General features: G+C 46.1%; 1 protein-coding gene across 3 annotated transcripts in view; it reads left to right on the forward strand.

Annotated features, from left to right (window-relative positions):
- MYRIP (myosin VIIA and Rab interacting protein) overlaps positions 1 to 16,955 on the forward strand; it is a 345,140-nt gene that overhangs the window by 242,942 nt on the left and 85,243 nt on the right. For all 3 annotated transcript variants that reach the window (XM_055135103.1, XM_055135102.1, XM_055135104.1), the window contains one exon: positions 8,255 to 8,391. In XM_055135103.1, coding sequence (XP_054991078.1) covers positions 8,255 to 8,391 — 137 coding nt within the window. The remainder of the gene's footprint in view (positions 1 to 8,254; positions 8,392 to 16,955) is intronic.

The raw sequence follows: 16,955 nt of genomic DNA on the forward strand, positions 1-16,955 counted from the left end.
GGCACTTCCTCTGCATGCAGCCTTAATTGGTCCAGACCTGGATCTGATCAGCAGTGCATAGGGTCCCCTAGCATCACCAGGAGTAATCCTTGAGCATAGAGTCAGAAGTAATGCCAAGTTATGCCCCCCAAACTAAAAATCCAATAAATAATCACCTTATTACAAAATTCAACTTTGCAGCTAAGATGGAATCAAAGGATTGAGCATGCTTCCCGAGTCTATTATTTTTACTCATTATGAGTCTACGTTTTACTCATTATTTATGGATTCCACTCATAGTCTTCTGTAAAATATAAGAATGCAGAGGACTAGAGAGATAGTCCAGGGCTAGGGCTCTTGGCTTTCATGTGACTGGCCCTAGTTCTATCCCTGACACCACATATGGTCCCCCAAACCATCTTTGGGTGCAGCTGTAGCTGTGGAGCCTTCCCTGACAAACAATGCCAGGTGTGGGTTCTGAAGGATGCTGAGCAGGGCTGGGTGGCCCAGGTAATGTCCCACAACACAGGAACAGAGCAGGGACCTAGCAACACCGTATCCTGTGGACCTTGCATAGAACTGCCAGCCCAGTTGACTGAGTACTGCGAGGAAGGGCCACCCAAGGCTCCGGAGTACCATTACCACCAAAAAAGGGGAGGAGGAGGAATGAAGAGGGTTAAAAACAAAATAATCAAGCTGATGAAGTAGCACGTACTGAAGATTTTCCCTGGGCAAGACTGCTGTGTGCCTCCCAAGTGTTGAACATTTAATCTTTATAAAACACTAATGAAATATTTATTGTCTGCATTTGCATCTGGGGAAAGAGAACCTCAAATAGATTAAATAAATTGCCTAAGATCATATGTGAAGAGAATTTTTTTAAATGCTTTTCTGGATCTTCTTCAGTGGGGTTGGGGGAGTACGTTGAGTCATCGTGCCTGATTTATTTTAAGGATGCTCGGTGTCCGCGGAGCTCTTTAGAAAGCGTCATTCCTAAGAGCTGAGTGACAAGGCAGGCTGGGATGAGGCAGTTGTAGTCTGGAGTCTGTATCAGTGCCGCCAGCAAGAGACAGAGCCAGTGAGGCAGTCCTGGGGTTGCTGGGCTCTGCTGGAAGAAGCAGCAGTTGACAGCCTGTGAGGGGGATCTGTCCCTCACAACTCTCAGGAGATGTGGAGGAAGTAGCTGGGCCCCCTGTTGGTAGCAATGTTTGGCCCGACTACTCCTCTCCTGCAGTTTCTACAGGACAATGGGGCTCTTGCATTTTACTTCACTAGGGGAAAAAACTTGGACCAGGACTTCCATCTGGAGGCACAGTCCTGGCATGAGGTACCCTGTGTTCTCTTAGCATGCTGTCTGTTCACTTGCTCTCTGGGTGCAGGGAACGTGAGACCCCTGTCATCCCAGAAGACTGCCAGATGGAGTTTTGTACCTCGAATTTGCAAATCAGGAAAATGGGAACCCAAGAGGTGAATCACCTGCACTTGGCGACAGGAGATCTGTGTCCAAGCGCAGTCTGCTACCCAGCCAAGCTTGTGCCCTCACACCAGCCATTTCTGATGTGTTGGGACTACACAGGTCCTTCGTAGAGGCTGCATACTCCGCCCCAAACACAGTTCCTTTCATCCCTTCTTCTGGGCCAATGGGTCACAGTTCTGCAGACTTTGATTCTTACTTAAGATGAAGACTCGCTGCTAGTAACTTATTAGGTGAATTCCTAAGGTGTGGAACTGGTGGTACTAGGCCAGCTTGTATGAGGCCAGAAATCATCCTGAACCTTCCTTACTCAGCCCCGTGTCCCGGAAAGGCTGAACCTTACCCGCTGCATTTCCCAGCCTCCTTCCTGAGGCTGGACCTGGAAGGAGGTGGGAGGGCAGGAGTAAAACAGAGGAGAGGGATTGGATCTTTCCACAATAACTCTCTGCCGGGGCAGCATCTCTGACTGCAGGCCCATCTCCTCTGTGGCTCCAATACCACGTGCTCCTCCCGGCAACGCCTCCCCTCCCTGTTTCGCTGATTCTCGAGCACTTGCAGTTTCTCCCTCTTACCTGTCTCTGGGATGTCTCACTGTACTCTGGACTCTTCCCCAGTAACTTTGTCTGTGTAACCAGTTCCTGACATTCATAGTCCCACTGTTTGAAAGACCCAGTGTCCTTTCTCTCTGCTCTATTCAGTATGTTGTTGGTGCCTGCTGAATCTTCTCAGTCCAAATCCTACACAGATGGAAGCAGAACTTGCAGATCATGGACAATCTGTTCGTTTTCAGGAGAGATTTTTTCCTGATCCACATATGATCAAAGTCATCAGGAATTTTAATTGCTGCTCTTCTTTTTGTTTACCAACAAGGTGATGTTAGCTTGGCCTTGCTATGCAGAATAATTTGAATTAGTATCCATGGTACTTATAAATAGCGCAGCGGGTAGGGCATTTGCCTTGCATGCAGCTGACCCCGGTTCGATTCCTCCGCCCCTCTCGGAGAGCCCAGCAAGCTACCAGGAGTATCCCGCCCGCACAGCAGAGCCTGGCAAGCTACCCGTGGTATATTCAATATGCCAAAAACGTAACAACAAGTTTCACAATGGAGACATGACTGGTGCCCACTCGAGCAAATCGATGAACAATGAGATAACAGTGCTACAGTTCTACAGTATCCACGGTATTTCAAACATTTTACTTTCTTAAATGACTAAATTTGGAGAAGCAGCTTTGAGTACTCTTTCTCTTCAAACATTTTATCACTTGGTTTAGTACCCCTCCCTCTCACCCCACTTTCTAACTTGGAAATCAGGAGGGGGTCCACTCAAGTCAACTCTTCTGTTTCATCCTACCAAAGTAGGTGGTGGTGAAATTTTTTAAGATAAAGAAAAATCACACAGATTCAGACAACCGTCAGCAGCTAGTTTTGCTAGGTCAGTATTTATCAAGCGTGCATGAATAGAGTAATCACTTGGGAATTGTGCTAAAATGCAGCTTCTGATTCAGCAAGTCTCAGAGGGAAAAAGGAAGAATGAGATTGAGCATTTCCATCAAGCTTACAGAAGGTGGCCCAATTCCTGATACAAGCACCATATTAGGGGTGAGGTCTACAGAACCTTACTGAGTCTTCCAATCACAAGGCATGGTAGCCTGCTCTCTGGAACGCAGAGTCTAGGAAAGCCTTGCTCACCCCCAGGAGGCCAGATCTGCTAGCTTTAGGGGCAGCCCCACCCCCCCTCACTATTACATTATTTTAAGCTAACAAGTCAAAATCAGTCTGCCATTCCAGGGGGAAGCTTCATGTGGTTGTAATTTCGGTGCTGTTCTTGTGTTGAGGTCTATGATTCCACCCATCTTCTGCTGAGAACACATCATGCCTACAAATATATTCATGCGGAGGGTGGGGAGGAATTCGAAAGCTGCTTACACAACAAATGGCTTGATGTGACTTGCATTTACAATATGGTAAGTGGGTATTTTTAGGAGAACAGTACAATGGTTTTAGATTTCTTCTGACTCCAAGGATTCATGGGGGATTTCTATTTGTTTAAACTTGGAAGCAAAAGCCCTAATTTGCAATAAGAACTAACTGGGACTTCCGGAAGGAAAACAACCATTCAGAAAGCAAGGAATTGACCCAGGAATGAGACCTAGTCTGTTGCAGATTGGCTTCTAGTTCAGATAGTGACTTTATCAGCAAAACATTTGTTTTTATTTTTCCATTGTTTAAAAATGGGATAATGATAAGTCACGCCACCAATACACCAGTGATTGGTTTTAATACTCCCCGTGGGTCAAGGACTCCCAAATATATATTTGGAGTCCCCCAGCCCCAGTCCAGCCCTCCTTCCTCAAGACCTGCCCCATAGCCATTGTTGAGATTGCCACTGTGCCCTGGAGGTGCTCTTGTCGGCTAATAGACCATGGATTTGAGATGGGGATTATCAAAAGAACTTGAAAGACGATCGTCAGAGATCCATATGAAATCCCATGGTGTACTCAGTGCTGGAGGAATGTAAAATGCCACGTGGTATGGTGCCTAGAGTAATGGAACAGAAAGAAGATACAGCACAAGGGGATGGACAGAGTAGGGCAGGAGTCTCACTAGGAGTGGCCCTGGGACTCCAGCCCTGCTGAGAGACTTCCTTTCCCTACTGAAAAATAAAACTATCACTGTATCACTGTGTCACTGTCATCCTGTTGTTCATCAATTTGCTCAATCGGGTGCCAGTAAAGTCTTCTCTTGTGCCTGTTGGTGCTAGTATGGTTTCAATGGCATCTGCTCACTCCAGGAACACAAAGAGCACGTTGTTGTTACTGTTACTGTTTTGACATATCAAATACGTCACGGATAGCTTTCCAGGCTCTGCCGTGCAGGAAAAAAAATAATAGAAAGAAAGAGAGAAAGAAAGAAAGAAAGAAAGAAAGAAAGAAAGAAAGAAAGAAAGAAAGAAAGAAAGAAAGAAAGAAAGAAAGAAAGAAAGAGAAAGAAGGAAAGAATGAAAGAAAGAAAGAAAGAAAGAAAGAAAGAAAGAAAGAAAGAAAGAAAGAAAGAAAGAAAGGAAGGAAGGAAGGAAGGAAGGAAGGAAGGAAGGAAGAAAGAAAGAAAGAAAGAAAGAAAGAAAGGAAAAATAAAGAAAAAAAGTAGATCAGGTTTATTCATTTACTAATGTATGTGAATATATATGAATATATATTAATATGGACTGGAGCGATAGCACAGCGGGTAGGGTATTTGCCTTGCACACGGTCAACCCATGTTCGATTCCTCCACCCTTCTCGGAGAGCCCGGCAAGCTACCAAGAGTATTCTGCCTGCACAGCAGAGTCTGGCAAGTTACCTGTGGAGTATTTGATATGCCAAAAACAGTAACAAAAAGTCTCACAATGGAGATGCTACTGGTGCCTGCTCAAGCAAATCAATTAACAATGGGATGACAATGTTACAGTGCTGCATATTAATGTATTTATTCATTTCATATACATTACTGCTGCATAGTCTGGTTGAATGGATAGTTAACAGTTTACCCAGTCTCTCTCTCTTCTCTCTCTCTGTCTTTCTCTTTCTCTCTTTTAATTTTAGGTATTGTGACTGACAATAATGATAATGGCAGAGTTTCATGCAAAAACAAAAAAAATCCAGATCACACCTCCACCCATTGTCAGCTTCCCTCCACCACTGTCCCAGTGTCCCCCCCCCACCACCACCATTGTCTCCCCCTTCCCCCTAAGCCCCTACAATAATATGCTTCCTACGGACTCCCTACCTGGTTCACGCTGACCTTCTTTGGCTTGCTCAGACATGCAAAGCAAGCCTGACCAGCCTGGCCTTTCTGCTTCTCATCCTCTCCTGGAGGGTCCTTGCCCTGGATTCCAGATCACTCGCTCCTTTTTGTTGTCCCTGCTCTAAAGGTACTTGCCGGGGAGCCTTCCCGAACCACCTCCAGTAGCTCCTCTTCCCGGACACTTCTCTTCCAGCTTCCCCTGCTGTGTTTCTGATCACAGTACTTGCTCTACCCAGCAGAGACCTAGTTAGTTATTTGTCCACCAGCTTCTGTCCCCTGCTCTGGCCGATGCACACTGGGAGACTGTGCTCAGACCTGTGGGAGACTGTGCTCAGACCTGTGGTCCCCGCGACAAGTTCCATTCTCACTTCTGCACCTGACAGTGGGTGGTGCTCAGTATGTGTTTGATGAATGAGTGAGCCAGGGAGTGAGGAAGGAAGGAAGGAAGGAAGGAAGGAAGGAAGGAAGGAAGGAAGGAAGGAAGGAAGGAAGGAAGGAAGGAAGGAAGGAAGGAAGGAAGGAAGGAAGGAAGGAAGGAAGGAAGGAAGGAAGGAAGGAAGGAAGGAAGGAAGGAAGGAAGGAACCAATGCTGCCTGCAATTATTTTTCCCATTATAAGTAATGCTCCAATGAGCAACATTGGTTCATTCCATCTCGGCCATCTTCCCAGTCTCTCTCCCAGGAGATCGGTCCAGCCCTTTCTCAGGCTGCCACAGAGCAGGAACTCAGGCCTACTAGGCAGTGCCTCATAGAGCAGGGCTGTGGGGACAAACCAGAAGCCCAGGTCAATAGAGCACCCTGGCTGTCTTTACAGGATGTCTGTCTTGTGGGTGTTGACTTCTTCTCCTGACTCTGCGGGCACTGTTTGAAGAGATTCATCTGACCTCACCTGTTCTGTCATCCCCTATATTCCTAGCAAAGTGCCTGCCACTTAAGACACCATAACACACCACCAACTGAAGCAGCTTGTGAGCTCGGGTGGGCGCTGGGTACACACGCTGGCAGAAACTCTCTCCTTGGCTTCCAGCCTTGCCTGAGATCAGCTCTGTTTGGAGACAGGCTAGTCTGGGACCCCGTGGCATGCGTAATCTGTAATCCAGCCCTCCCTGAGTGCTGCTTTTCCCGCCACCCTCTCCCTCACAAACCACACACACTCTGTGAGCTTCCTCTGAGCTGTGAATGCTTAAATAAGTGAAATATAAAACAATAATATCAAATGGGAATGATCATGACAGCCATTCCTGGGGGCATCCTGAAAAACTCTCTGCAGTAATACCAAGTCAAAACATCCAAGTATCATTTTTAGCAGTGGGTAGGGCATTTGCCTTGCACTCAGCTGACCCGGGTTCAATTCCTCCATCCCTCTCAGAGAGCCCAGCAAGCTACCGAGAGTATCCCACCTGCACGGCAGAGCCTGGCAAGCTACCCGTGGCATAGTTATCCTGATTTATTTCACTCAGTATGATGCTCTCTATTTCCATCTGTGTGGCTGCAGAAGACAAGATTTCATACTTTTGGGCCAGGGAGATAATACAGGAGATACCCTGCTTTGTATGCACAGGACCCAGGTACAATCCCCAGCATCTTATGGCCTGGAGCATCTCTGGATATAAGCCCAAGAGACCCCTGAGCATTGACAGGTGTCAGGAGATCCCTGAGTATCACCAGGGTGACCCAGGTAAATCCCAGCACCACCAGGCATGTGCACCACCACATCCTTGGACCCTTGCATTTAATGGAAAGCCAGATTGGCCAAAAATTTGAAGGAGTGGCCCTTGAACTCCCTGAGCTTCTTGGAACACACAACCTGTTCCCCACCGATTAAAAAGAAAGTTTTTATATATTCTTATATGTGATAAGTATTCCAATATGTATAAACATAACTTAATATTCTCTATTAATTAATTTTGGCTTTTGTTTGCCTTACTCTTAGAGTCAATTTCTTAAATAATTATGCAAGTCAGTATTACAAAGGGTTTTGCCTGTTTCCTTCTGTGATTTTTATGGTTGGGTTGGAAGGATCTAATGTCCAAGTCTATTTTGAGTTAACTTTTGTGCAGGATATAAAAATGTGATTCATCTCATTCATTTGCACCCAACTCTCCAGATTTTCCCAGCTCCGTTCTTTGAATGTTCTTTCCTTTCTCCATTTTATGCTCTTGGTGCCTTCAGCATTAGTCTAACTGCTTACATGGGTGAGCAGAGATTCCCAAGCTGATTAGGCTACCTCTCCCTTTTCAGGGAAAAAAAAAAAACTTTGCTCAGTGTCACCATGGAAATCTGCCTCTTTTATGTGAACACCATCGCCATTGCACCCGAGGCTGCTGTCCCCACCATTGATCTGATGTGTAGGAGCGTTGTCATGTACTGTAACATCAGGTGCCACAAAGCTCTCTAGACAAATGCAGGGAGAGAAAATGAGAGTAAGAGGAGAAACAATACTCTAGTTTCCTAAGGTGATGTCCCCAGGGGAATGACTGTTAAACAAAGACAGGAGTGAATGTGAATAAATTTAACAGATTGAGCCATCAGGCGAATGAATGTGTTGCAATCAAAGGGAACTGCAAAGTCAAGCTATTGTGAACCCACGTTTGTTAAAATGACAGTCCCACAGTCCGTATGTAACAGGAATTGGGAAGGGGAAGTTGTTCTCATCTACTCAGGAGCAGCGTTAGCCCCATGCCCCCTGTAGGTTGGCCACTTGGCCCTGGCATTCCCTCATTCCCTGTAGTGAGTGTGACTATTAACACACACACACACACACACACACACTGAGAGAGAGAGAGAGACAGAGAGAGAGGGATGGAGGGAGGGAGCCTCCAATGGCATCAATTCCACCATGCTTGATGCTCGGAGCCTGTCACAGAACCAACCAGGTCTCTGGATTGATTGGAGAGAAAAAGGTCACCTGTTGATGGACAGAGTTGCAGAGAATTGTGTCCGCTTTCACAACCCACCATTGAATCATTCTGCTTCAAACTTCTCACCTTCTGCTTTTGAACTCTGTGTGTTCTTCAGGCTCCTGAGAACCCAGTCTCTGGAATGGTTCTACAATAATGTGAAGAGCCGTTTCAAGCGCTTTGGCAGTGCCAAAGTCCTGAAGAACCTGTACAGGAAGCACCGACTGGAGAGCGGAGCCTGCTTGGATAGTCTAGGTATGTGGGCGGCCGCTTTGGGGAGGAGCCGGAGTTTACTAGCTGATCAACTAGAAGAAGGTCTGCTTAGAGGCCCTGGATGCCTCAACATACTCACCTGGAACCAGGGAGTGTTGATGAAATCTCTGGTGGTCACGAGGGGTGGAAATAGAAGAATCTGGTTTTCTTTTTTCTCTCTTTTGGGTCACACCCAGTGATGCTCAGGGGTTACTCCTGACTCTGAACTTAGGAATTACTCCTGGTGGTGCTCGGAGGACCATATGGGATGCTGGGAATCAAACCTGGGTTGGCCACATGCAAGGCAAACGCCCTACCCACTGTACGATGGCTCCAGCCCAATAGAAGGATCTTTCCAAAGATTCTGTGAAGTTTTCCCTCTTACTTCCCAGCATCTTCACTGTAGTATGTTAAGAACTTGGAGGGCCAAAGTATTTCTGCAAATTGTGGACATTTTATTTCTGGATCCCTAGAAATAGAAAATTCTGTCCATTTGTCCCTCTGTGATTAAAACACTGGAAAGTCATATTTTGATTGTTTGTGTAGGGAGTTTGTTCTTTACTACCCTTCCTTCCTGATCCAAAATGTTACTCATTGGCAAGCCCAGAATTTGATGTAATTGAAGAATTAGGGAAGTATTAGCTGCAAGACCAATTCTAACTTGATTGTTTTTATACTGTTAAGACAACCACTGTAGTTACAAAGGGAAATTAGCTTACTGGATTGTATTAGGCTAGTAGGAAGAAATGTCAGAATATAAGCAGCAGATCCTTCTCCAAAGGAAGTCTCTCTCTTTCTCAAGGCTGAATTTTCCATCAATTTGTTGAGGGGTATACAGGTATATACTTTTTTGACCCATGAGAAATAGAAAAGAAAGAAAATCTCAATCATTCCCCTTGGGCTTTTATAATATCATTATTTTGCATTGTTGTAATTTCAATAAAGTCTTTGGTTGTGTCTTTCCCTAGGAAAGAAGCCAATCACTGAGATGGGGGAAAGGGTGGTGGTACATTAAATGCAGAGGATCTTGGGGCATTTTGTGGTAGTTGTTGTGTTCTCTGTCTTTCATGAGACTCAGGTAACCTGTAACTAAGAGAATTGTACCAAAGGTTTACATGCCTTCTTTTATTTTCTCTGCACTGATTTTTCTAAGAGAATTTTTTAGAGACATGGAGGCATAAAATAAATAAAGGTTTATTTAAAAGAAAGGTTCTTAACTATAGTTTTTCTATGCCAAAGAGCTTGTTCGAGAAAGTTCCAGAATAAAATTGACTCTCTCATTTACATCCCCAAACATCTTTGCTCTCTTTTGCATCTGCTGTCTGTGGTGGTATGGACTGTTTCCATGTCACCAAATTCAAACCCTGTGGGTGTTCTCTCCTGCTTAATGTAGGCTAGAGGAGAAACAGCACGTGTGGAGAATCCTATAGCACAGAGCATAATTCCATTTTTTCCCCTTTTTCCCTAAAGCCCCTCAGAGGGAGATGCAGTCTTGAATCCCAAGTGTGTCAGCACAGGCTTTTGAAATCCTCAAATAGGATTTTCAGAGGAGCATTATTTTTCGGGAAGAACTTTCTGACACCACAGAAGCAGGTTTGGGTGCTGGACCCTCTAAGGCTCACCACTTCTTTCATCTCAGGCTCATTCGCAGCACTTAACACACAACAGTCACTGATGCTTTACAAAGCCGCCCTCCTGTCGGACCACATGGAGATGATAGCTTTACCTCAGAGGGTGGTTCAACACCTGGCACAATCTTATGCCCTCAATATTGCACTAATTCTATCTTAAAAGCATTTTGTGGATACCAAGGTACTTCATGGCAGTACTAGAACCACCGCTTTTTAATTTTTTTTTCTATTGGCAACCCCATAGTAGCCAAGATTTCCACTTAATAAATATGAAGAGAAGCAGGCAAGAGACAATTTGTGAAATGGTGCTCAAATCTGTAAAACGTTGATTAGAAGGTAACGGGACCAATTCTCCGTGCTTCTAAAAGCTTAATTATACCTCAAGCAGGGAGAAGTCTAGGAGGTAAAGTGGCCTCCTGGTTGTGAGAGGGCTGAGGAGTCATTAGCGTGAGTTTCTGCCTGACACCAAGTATCTTTGAATGGCTGTCATCTGCCTACCAGACTCACTCCCAAATACACAGGAGAATCACCCCTGGAGCTTGGAAAATAGTCCCAGTGCCCAGCATCTTTTTTTCATCCCAAGTCAATCACTTACCGATCTCTGGAGGTGGGTCTAGCACAGATGCTTTTATTTTTTCAATGCTGCCTGCATGTTTTAAGATGCCACCAAGACCGACAGCTCAGTTAGAGCTTCACTATAGCCCATTAAGCAGAATCCTGCGTAAACCGGTTCCATCTTCAACTCCATCTGTTGCAGGTGACTTATGTTTAGTGAGGAGAAGGGGTAGTCTGCTGTTTGCCCTTTTGTCCACCTCTGTCATTCAGGAAGTGCTTGCGGAAATCTAGGGCTGATACAAGTCGGCAATGAGTCCCCGCTCAGCACAGACCTCACTCACCTCTGACCAGCCTAACGGGGCAGTTGTCAAGCTGCATCTGGGGTCCAGTTGTTCTGTATGCCTTGGGAAATGGTCCCCGCCACCCGATTTCTCTGACAGCTGTGGACTCAGGCTGTAGTGAAGAATTGCTTTTTATAGAAAAGAGGTCAGCTCTAGACCTTATCCAGGCTTTTGGGGTCGTTTACCTTTCCCCTCACAGAAAAGAATGTCAGGAGGAGACAAAATGTGACATAAAACAACTTTATTTAGAGATTATGAGAAGAGGACAGACAGACAGACAGACAGAGAGTAATGTGTTCAAGAGAGAACACGGGCTTCTCCAGAGGAGAAGAGAGCTGAGAGCATACATCTCAGTGGAGATGTCAGCCACCCCTCAAATTGGGGAGGTGCGTGCTTGCCTTCACCAAGTAAATTCTTATCTACCTAGATAAAAATCCTTTGCTATGGTGTTCTCAAAGGGAAGAGCTTAAATACTTGATGTTCACCTTCAAGTCCTTATCCTAACCCTTTGTTTCTTCTGGAGCTTCTCTTCAGAGCAGAGCCCAGCATTCTCTGCCCCTGTGCTGATGCAAGCGAACGTCTCATCAGACCTCAATTCTTAGGTTCACAAAGTGCGCCCCACCATATTGCTTTTAGCTGCTTTAGGGCTAGTGACAGAGTAACATTTTCAAATCCCATCTTGGTTTTATTACATCCCAAGAACTAATTGCCAGGAAGCTTCCCCACCAACCCACCCCACCGTCTTCCTACCTGTATCACATCTAAGGAAGTTTGTTTTCAGGTTTTTGACTGTGTGAACATACTATGCTATATCTTCATTGTGCTGGTCATGTGCTATGTGGCAGAATCCCCAGTGCAGAACTGGTTTTACCTATAAAATCTTTCTGCTGCATCAACCAACTACAGAGACCCTTAGTCCATCAAGAACTGAGTTTAGAGAAACAAATGGACTGCCCGTCACATGCCCAGGCTGCACTGCCATCAGTCTTGCTCCCACACCTGCCTCCCAGGTGAACCAGCTCCTCCTGCAGCCCAGTTTCAGAACCAGGTCAGACCTGAAAGGAGACCCATTCAATTGGTCAGTAGGGCTCAGGTTTCTTTAGTGCCCCAGGAAACATTTACTGAGCACCCAGCACATGCCCACCCGCCTTAATAAGAGCTGAGAGTAGGGGCTGGAGCGATAGCACAGTGGGGAGGGCATTTGCCTTGCATGCAGCCAACCCGGGTTGATTCCCAGCATCCCATATGGTCCCCTGAGCACCGCCAGGGATAATTTCTGAGTGCATGAGCCAGGAGTAACCCCTGAGCATCGCTGGGTGTGACCCCAAAAGAAAAAAAAAGAGTTGAGAGTGACAAGACAGGAAAACCCTAACATCTGTATGCCAACAATATTTCAGTGGAGAAATCAGAGGAAGAAGTCAATAAATGTATCGGACAGCAAGTGTCCAATAGGGATGGACATGGCCATGAAGTTCCTGTTCTACTGCAGCTGCAGAACCAATCTATCAAGACCCAAAGTCTTAACACAAAGGTCACAAGAGAGCTTTGTGGGCAAGAAGCCTTCATGTCCTTAATGCTGCCATCCTGCCTACACACTCCCAAGGAGAGGATTTTAGAGAGAAAAAGAAGGGGAAAGTGTGTATTATTTTTTGCAGACTTACAAACTTTCGTGATTAAGTTTCAGTTATACAATGTTTGAGTATCCATCCCTCCACCAGTGCCCATTTTCCACCATCAGTGTTCCCAGTATCCCACCCTGCCTCTGAGGCAGGCACATTTCCTCTTATTTCCTCTCTCTCTCTCTCTCTCTCTCTCTCTCTCTCTCTCTCTCTCTCTCTCTCTCTCTCTCTCTCTCTCTCTCTCTCTCTCTCTCTCTCTCTCTCGTTATGGTTTGCAATAGAGGTACTAAGCAGCCATCATGTTTGGTCTATAGCCTACTTTCAGATGTTTGTCATGCATCTCCCATCCCAAATGATCCCTCCAACTGTCACTTAGTGGTCCCTTCTCTATCTGAGCTGCCTTTGCTCCCAGCACATGAGACTGGCTTCCAAGCCGTGGAGCAATCCTCCTGGCCCTTATCTCTACTATCCTTAGTGTTAGTCTACTATTATGTTATTTTATATTCCACAAATGAGTGCAGTCATTCTGTGTCTATCCCTGTCTTTCTGACTCATTTCACTTAGCAGGATACTCTCCATGTCCATCCACTTATATGAAAATTTCATGATTTCACCTTTTCTAACAGCTGCTTGCTATTCCATTGTGTAGATATACCAAAGTTTCTTTAACCAGTCATCTGTTCGCAGGCACTCAGGTTTTTTCCAGATTCTGGCTATTGTAAATAGTGCTGCAATAAACATACAAGTGCAGATGTCATTTCTACTGCACTTTTTTGCATCCCTGGAATATATTCTCAGAAGTGGTATGCTGGGTCAAATGAGAGCTCAATTTCTAGTTTTTTGAGAAATCTCCATATTATCTTCCAAAAAGGCTGAACCAGTTGGCATTATCACCAGCAGTGAAGGAGAATCCCCTTTTCCCCACATCCACGCCTAAACAGTTTGATTTTGTTCTTTTGGATGTGTGCCAGGCTTTGTGGTGTGAAATGAGCAAGTATGTATTTTAGAAAGGGTGGATTGCAGACCAGCGGGTTCCAAAATGAGCACATTTCCAGCTGATTCCCTGGGACATACTGTCTTACCTGTCTTATCTGTAAACCTAAGCAAAATAGCGGTTTGGTGGTGAGTGGGAATAATAGAGCCTTATCCTTAGGTTCTAGGGGATGGTAAGATAAGGACAGTTTTTCTGGTATCTAGAACTGAACTCAGACTCTCTGGATTGGTTTCTATAATAAATTCTCATTTAATTTTTCTGATATAGCATGGTGATTTTTTTAAATTTTTGTTTTGGAACAACCACACCCAGCGATGTCCAGAAATTACTTCTATCTCTGCACTGCTCAGAAATTACTCCTGTCTGTTCCCAGGGGACCATCTGAGATGCTGGGGATTGAACCTGGGTCAGACACATGTAAGGCAAGCGCCCTAGTTGCTGTACTATCTCTCCAGTCCCGCATTATGATTCACACCGCTCCCCAAAAAATCCTAACACAGAAAGACAAAAAGGACTATTATTTTTTTTTTTTTTTTGCTTTTTGGGTCACACCCAGCGATGCACAGGGGTTATTCCTGGCTTTTCACTCAGGAATCACTCCTGGCGGTGCTTGGGGGACCATATGGGATGCCGGGGATCGAACCCGGGTCGGCCGCGTGCAAAGCAAACGCCCTACCCGCTGTGCTATCGCTCTGGCCCCAAAAAGGACTATTATTAATAAAGTCAGTCCCCAGACAATTGGCTAAACAATACATGCTTTTGCTAAATCTTACATAAACGACCTGGGAAAAGAAGCCCTGCTTTTCTTTTATTTGTCATCACTCTCAATCTGTTTTTCACATGCTTCTTGAGAAAAAAAGGTCTGTTCCCTCTCACAACTGGGATTTGACTGACGATGTGGTCTTTCGAAAGTGCTGAGCCATGTGCAATCAGAGGTTCCTCTGGCTCCTGGAAGAGAGGGCCTGGCTGCTGCCTGGCTGCACAGTCAGTGCTTTCCAGAACTGTTGAATTGCTTTCTGCCTTTGACCAAAAAAAAAAAAAAAAAAATTGTCACGTCATCTTGAATGACCCTGAGGCCTCAACCTATGGACTTAAAGGGAAACAGGAAGAGGTGTTGGACAGACTTTAGACACCATGCCAGCCCCGTGCCTGGCCACCGCTGGTGTCCGTCTCCTCAGAAATGGTGCCGACCATCCTCCCATCTTCTCCTGCTCTCCACCCCCCCCTCCATTCTCACAGCAGGGTCCTCAGTCCCTCCTAGTCTCCCCAATCTCGGACTGTCTTTTCACCACCCTCTTCAGCTGACTGGGTGGGAAGCTCCCTCACCCCCCACGCCAGTCCCACTGTCCACCCTTTCTGGCTCTCTGCCTCTGGCTCTTTCCAGACCACCTCAGCCCTTCCTTCCTGCCTGGCCAGCCTCTCTCTTGACTGGTTCCTTCCTATTGATTTGTGAAGGGATCAAATTTCCCGTTTCTCCCATTTCCTAAAAAGCCTTTCATTCTGCACCTTTTCCTCTCCCTCCTGCCTGGCCAGGCTCCGCCTCATTGCTGGGACCCCCCCCCCGCCCCCACACCAGACCGTGAACTGACTTGGTTTCCGTGTCCCGCCTTCTCCTCACTCTACACCCACCTCTTCCTGAGCCAGCACAGATATGTCCCCTTTGTGGATGCTTGACTGACTGTGTATGATGGTTGGATTTAAGATCTAAATACTGGTGGGACTGCCAAGACCCGGGTGGTCTGTCTCCATCTCACCAATCCTCTCTGTTCTGGGGACAGCCACGTTGTCTCTTGTTTAGTTCCCTGTGATCCTTTTTTTCCCCCACCCCCACCCCCACCCCACCCCTGCCTGTCTTTCTCCGCAGGCTCTGCTTCAGAGAACACTGCTTCCCCAGCTCCTTCAGTTCTCTCTGCAGGTCACTTCCTCTCTCCTGTAAGCCCCCCAACCCCCCCCCAGTCAGAGCACTTCATGTATCAATGCGTTCACACTTGACCTGTGTGAATCTTTGGTTGTGTATTTCTCTCCCACTAGAAGGGCAGGTTCACGGGGGCAGAGTTCACCAAAGCCAGAAACAGCCAGCCCAGGGCCAAGCAGCTAGTAGGTGCTTGTGGAACATTTGCTGGATGCGTGAGCGAGAGCGGGAATGGCTGTGCCACAGTGAATTCTTTCCATATAGATGAATATTTGGGGAACTGAGGAGGTGGCTGACCTGCTGACTCATGTTCTAAGGGAGGAGCCGGGGACCCAGGGAGGCAAACCCTTTCCTTCTTGGTCACAGTGCTAGAAGAAGCAACCCCAGGCCTTCTTGAAGCTTGGTCAGAAGTGCAAACACAGAGAATGACATATGGTCAAACCAAGTTACCGTGGCTTGCCACGCTAGACCCTAACAGCCTATTTCATAAAGTCCGCGGCCTACTAAACCTAGGACAGATCTCTCCATCACTTGCTCTCCATGTTCCCACAGTGGGGCCCCACTGTGGAGGATGTTGGTACTTTGGCGGTGAGTATGGTGTAGAGTAACATACCTGTTGAAGAGCTGTAAAATTGCACACCTGAAACATGTAAAGTCTTATTTACACAATGTTACTTCTATTTAAAAAAAAAAGGAAAAATACTCTTGTTGAACTGGTCATCACAGAGAGTATAAAACAGGGAGTGAAAAGCCCAACTTAAAAGGAGCCTAAGCCATTGGTCTTCCCAGCCGAGTGCTGAGACCAACCTGGTGGTTAGTTGAGAGACGACTGGAGAAGTAGCAGTCAGGCTCAAGGTCAAATGTCTCAGCATACCTGTCTCACTCTGGGTGGATTTCACGTAGCTCATCTACTCAAGAGAAGGGAGATGTTTAAACCATCCGCTAAAGGCAACAGTGTGTACTGATGCCGTGAACAGCACATGAGACGCCAGTACCTCCCATCATGAGGAGACAGCTACTGTCTGTCGTTCTGACTTTTCTAGGATGGAAGCTGAGAGAAGCACCTTGTTCCCCATCACATGCCTAGTAATTTTCCAGGTCTTGAAAGGGACTCACATCTCTCAAACTTCAACTTATTATTCTGCCTTGAACCCACATTGCCCCACCATAGTGGGGAGCTGGAGATGGCAGCCTCTACTGGAATCTGGAATCTATCTCACCTGGAGCAGGATGAGAGAAAAAAAGAAAATAAAATAACAGGGGAAGGATCACAAATCATGACATTATCGTATGGGACGCGATGATTTCCAGAACCTGTTTTCAAGACTAACTTAATGAAGTACGTAATGACATTTGCTAGTTTAATGACGCAGAGCATCAATGCTTGGACATTTACTAATCACGTTCTCCCGCCCCTTCCCTCCCTTCCCTTTCTTTCCTCCCCACTCTTCCCTTCCTCTTCCCCCCTCTCTTCTCTCCCCTCCCCTGTCCATTCCCTTCCTTTTCCTTTTCTTC

This window comes from Sorex araneus, chromosome 4, assembly GCF_027595985.1.
Source record: "Sorex araneus isolate mSorAra2 chromosome 4, mSorAra2.pri, whole genome shotgun sequence".
Taxonomy (NCBI): Eukaryota; Metazoa; Chordata; class Mammalia; order Eulipotyphla; family Soricidae; genus Sorex; species Sorex araneus.